This window comes from Aedes albopictus, chromosome 2 (assembly GCF_035046485.1).
Source record: "Aedes albopictus strain Foshan chromosome 2, AalbF5, whole genome shotgun sequence".
NCBI lineage: Eukaryota > Metazoa > Arthropoda > Insecta > Diptera > Culicidae > Aedes > Aedes albopictus.
In genome coordinates, this window is record NC_085137.1 from 125,699,565 (window position 1) to 125,704,296 (window position 4,732).

The 4,732-nt window shown below is 43.6% G+C and overlaps 1 protein-coding gene across 1 annotated transcript; it reads right to left on the bottom strand.

Annotated features, from left to right (window-relative positions):
* Positions 1-1,293: 1,293 nt before the first annotated feature.
* LOC109420015 (hydroxymethylglutaryl-CoA lyase, mitochondrial) lies at positions 1,294-4,101 on the bottom strand. Its single transcript, XM_029853262.2, has 4 exons — positions 3,901-4,101; positions 3,557-3,829; positions 3,316-3,484; positions 1,294-1,912 (listed from the first exon to the last, which is right to left on the bottom strand). The coding sequence occupies exons 1-4, from the start codon at positions 3,955-3,957 to the stop codon at positions 1,434-1,436; spliced, it is 978 nt and encodes a 325-aa protein (XP_029709122.1). The 5' UTR covers positions 3,958-4,101; the 3' UTR covers positions 1,294-1,433.
* Positions 4,102-4,732: the final 631 nt, after the last annotated feature.

A 4,732-nucleotide genomic window follows, 5' to 3' on the forward strand; every position in this document is an offset into this window, starting at 1 on the left:
ATTTACACAAAAAGTATTCACACGGAAAAAATACACGGTAATGAATATTATTGGGTACCGGACTGGACACACAAAATTTAATGGTTTTCTTTGGTACATCGAGGTCTTGAAATTAGTTTATGAAGGTATTCTCTCAAATTTTATGCCGCCGTCTATCACCGATTGCAAGAGAGTTCGTGGGCAATATCAGGCTGGATTTATGGGTGAACGCGCTACAACGGGCCAGATGTTAGCCATCCGCCAGGTGTTGCAGAAATGCCGCGAATACAACGTGCCCACACATCACTTGTTCATCGATTTCAAATCGGCGTATGATACAATCGATCGAGAACAGCTATGGCAGATTATGCACGAATACGGATTCCCGCATAAACTGATACGGTTGATCAAGGCGACGATGGATCGAGTGATGTGCGTAGTTCGAGTATCAGGGACACTCTCGAGTCCCTTCGAATCTCGCAGAGGGTTACGGTAAAGAAATCGATGTGGTTCAAGAATTTGTGTACATACTTGGGCTCACTGGTGACAGCCGACAACGACACCAGCAGAGAAATCCAGAGACGCAGGAAATTGAGCTTACTTTGGACTCCGCAGAACTCTATAATCGAACAAAGTTCGCCGTAACACGAAGTTAACTATCTACAAAACGCTGATTAGACCGGTCGTCCTCTATGGACACGAAACATGGACCCTACGTGCAGAGGACCGACGCGCCCTTGAAGTTTTCGAACGGAAGGTGTTGCGTACCATCTACGGCGGAGTGCAGATAGAAGACGGGACTTGGAGAAGGCGAATGAAGCACGAGCTGCATCAGCTGCTGAGAGAACCAACCATCGTCCATACCGCGAAAATCGGTAGGCTACGGTGGGCGGATCACGTCATCAGGATGTCTGATAGCAACCCGACTAAAATGGTTCTCGAGAGTCATCCGACCGGTACAAGAAGACGTGGAGCGCAGCGAGCTAGGTGGGTCGACCAAGTGGAGGACGATCTGCGGACCCTACGCAGAGTGCGGAACCGGAGACAAACAGCCATGGACCGAGTGGAATGGAGACGGCTACTATGTACAGCAGAGGCCACCCCGGCCTTAGCCTGATCGGTAATGTAGGTACATAGACAGAAATTTAACGATCCTGTGATAAAAATCAAACCAAAGCATGGGAAAGAAAAAAAATCAAGCATTGACTTGATTTCTGCATTTGTCTAACAAAATATAGAATGAAATCTTTTATTTGGTAGTTTGCAATAGTCACAGCTGTCCAAAGGTCCATCGAGCAAATCAAACATAAAAACGAATTTTTGGATATTTTTTTTATTAAAAAAATAATCGTCAAAAATAGATCTGGCACACGTTGCTTCCTAATTAAAATAAATGCACGAATTCCGACACCCGTAGTTGGTATATTTCATACGACCGCCACATCAGTCCGTTTCTAACACGATGCGTTTGGATTGGTTTTCCTCATGGCTCGGTTCACCTTCGACTCGGATTGCCGTCCCAATTTTTCGCAAATAAACTTTCCAACATTGACCAGCTTGGGCAAATCGATTCCGGTCTCAATGCCCAGTCCATGCAACATGTACACCACATCCTCAGTGGCAGCATTTCCCGAGGCACCCCTGGCATATGGACATCCGCCGAGCCCGGACACCGATGCGTCCACAACGGCGACTCCAAAGTCCAACGATGTCAAAATGTTTGGCAGGGCTTGTCCGTACGTATCGTGGCAGTGGACGGCCAGCATGCTTACCGGAGCAATCTTGGTCACTTCCCGAAGCATTTCCGAGAACGAACCCGGTGTTCCCACTCCGATTGTGTCACCGAGCGAGATCTCGTAGCAGCCCATCTCCAACAGCTTGTCCACGACGTTCACCACGGCCGATGGTTTGATTTTGCCCTCGTACGGACAACCTGAAATTCAAATTGGAGCTTCGTTAGTCATTGAAACATATGTAGTTCTAAAAAAATCATTTCGTATAATGAAGCATTCTTCAGAGACAAATTTCTAAAACTCCATTCTTCAGCTTTTCACACCAAAAATCGGTTTAGGCTTTCAGCAAAATGATTTGCTGAATAAATATCAGCAATCACCTGTTTTGCTGAAACTATCAGAAGTTTCGATTTGTTAGCTGAAAACCAGCAAACTTTTCGAGTTTACTGAAGTTTCAGCAAACTCGTCCGTCATCAACGACGTCGACGTCGGTTGCTTGTCAAATAGGAGAAAAATGAAAAAAATGTGAATGTCACTGTTGCAGCGAAAAGTTCATTTCTATTTTAGTATTTTTTGCCATATTTATTGAAATACAGTGCGAAACGGATTCAGATCTCGTTACCACACCTTTTGGCCCATTTGTACAAGTACAATGTAGGTAAGTACTTAAATAATGAAGCTTTCATTTACCATGCTAAAGTTTAATTTCCATGAAATAGGTAAAAGTGGAAGACATGAAACGACCATTGAGTGATGAGGCAGCAATGCATCCAATTATTCGATACGTTTTCTTCAATTATGATAGCTATGAGTTTAGTAAATTTCACGAAATAAACAACTTTTTTACACTTTTATGTTTTTGTTTATTAAGAATTTTTAATCCCGCAATTTAAATTGTTTTGATCCATTTTGCTGAAACTATTCAGTAAAACGCTGCCAAAACCCACGCCGGTCGAGTTCACTGAAATTTCAGCAATTCTCAAAAATTTGCTGATCTTTCAGTAATCCGTTGACAACCACGATGACATTTGACATTGCTGAACATTTCAGTATTTTTTTTTACTGAATCGTTTGCTAAAATTCCAGCTCGGCAAAATTCAGCAAAATTTTGCTGATTTTCAGCGAAAAAAATTTGGTGTGTTGGGTACCCAGCGGTATCACACTGTAGCAGTATTGCGACATTTGCACCCATTTAGACTCGGCCGAAATTCATTATCATCACAGTTGAATTTCGCACACGACTTCGCAGCGGCTGGCATGCACAAGTTTGGTTGAGTTCATGACAGGGGCGTCGGATGCACGTCAGGTAAACAAAATAAGTTGGATTAGTGTGAAATTTCGCTTGGAAATGATGATTAAAAGGATTCTCAAATTATCACAGTAGTCTAAACATTAATGAGAAACCCAATACTAATGAGTTGCATAGAATTTTCAAATATTGAAGCATTGTCGATGATATTTTTTGCAAAATTTTGCCAAAAATCGTTGTAGTCTTATATTGATACGATCGATTTCTTGGCTATCTTGATGTGCATTACAGTGAAGAATTTGCTAACATCCTCCAGAACAATAGTTTGAAAATTATTGGAACCAGAATACTTACCAACGACTGTGGACACGTACCCCCGCACCTTAACTTGAGCCTTTTTGGCGGCGTCCATCACGTCCTGGAAGCGAGCCAAACTTTCTGCGATCGAGCAGTTGACATTCTTCTTGGTGAAACTTTCGGAAGCAGCCCCGAATACGGCCACTTCTTCGGCTCCGGCTGCCAGCTGTAAGAGAATTTCCAACGCCACATTAGTCTTGCGATCATAGCTAACACCTAAATCAAACTAGGGACTGACCGCAGCTTCGAATCCCTTCAAGTTCGGCGTTAGCACCGGATAGCTAATACCCGGCAGTTTGTTGATTCCCTTGAGCACTTCCGCATTGTCGCCCATCTGGGGCACCCATTTGGCACTAACGAAACTGGTGACCTCGATCGAGCGGAGACCCGTCTCCGAGAGGGCGTTGATCAGTTCAATTTTAGTAGCGGCCGGCAGAATGGTGGGCTCATTCTGGAGACCATCTCGGGGACCGACTTCCACAATCCGTACTCCGGTGGGTTGGGCAAAGTTCTAGAGGAACGAAAAGGAATCAGACGATCTACTTCATGCAATTTTGAAAAGAAAAGAAAAAGAATGCTTACCGTCGTATATGCCCTTGCCAACAGCGGCTTTACTGTGCGACGAAGAGTTGGCAGCATTGTGGTGTAAAATGTATTAAATTATGCAATAGTTAAACTATAATCAGCTGTAAAAATGATAGATTAGTGCACTTTGTATGAGTTGCGCAAACAAAACAACTCCAGTGAATTCTTATCAGTTCACTGATCATCAATCATCATCCATCAGTGTTGTTTTGAATACGAAAAGTGATGCCAGCACAACACATTTTTCGCACTCTGGGATTCTGGTTTGCATCTGAGTGCTGCGAATAGAAACGGTTTTATTGCATCTTGCTTTGCTCTTTAGATTACCGTGCAAATGTTCAAACGTTTGAAATATTTGTTCACACCAGGGAGGGTGCAGGCACGTCAAACTCGAACAAACTACGCCTACCTAACATGCATCGAGCGGGCCTTCCCAAACAACACAATGCGATTTCGCGGGCCACCCCCATCGACAAAACAAACCGATTTCCAAGCAGGATTCGACTAGGCTTCTGATCGCATTGCCAGTCACACTAACACACTCGTAAAAGATGAGCAGTAGGCCTACCTTGCCGCATGCGGGTCCCCTGGTTCACACGTCAAACACCAAAGGAAGTAGCAAGTAAACAAACCGATTATTCCATGCACCACCCAAAAAGTGTAACCGACACTGAAAAATTCTAGCAGCGAAACGAACCAATGTATGCTAAAACTGGTGGGAACATATTGCATCTTTTTTTTGTCCCACCACAATATGTTCCCACCAGTTTTAGCATACATTGGTTCGTTTCGCTGCTAGAATTTTTCAGTGTCGGTTACACTTTTTGGG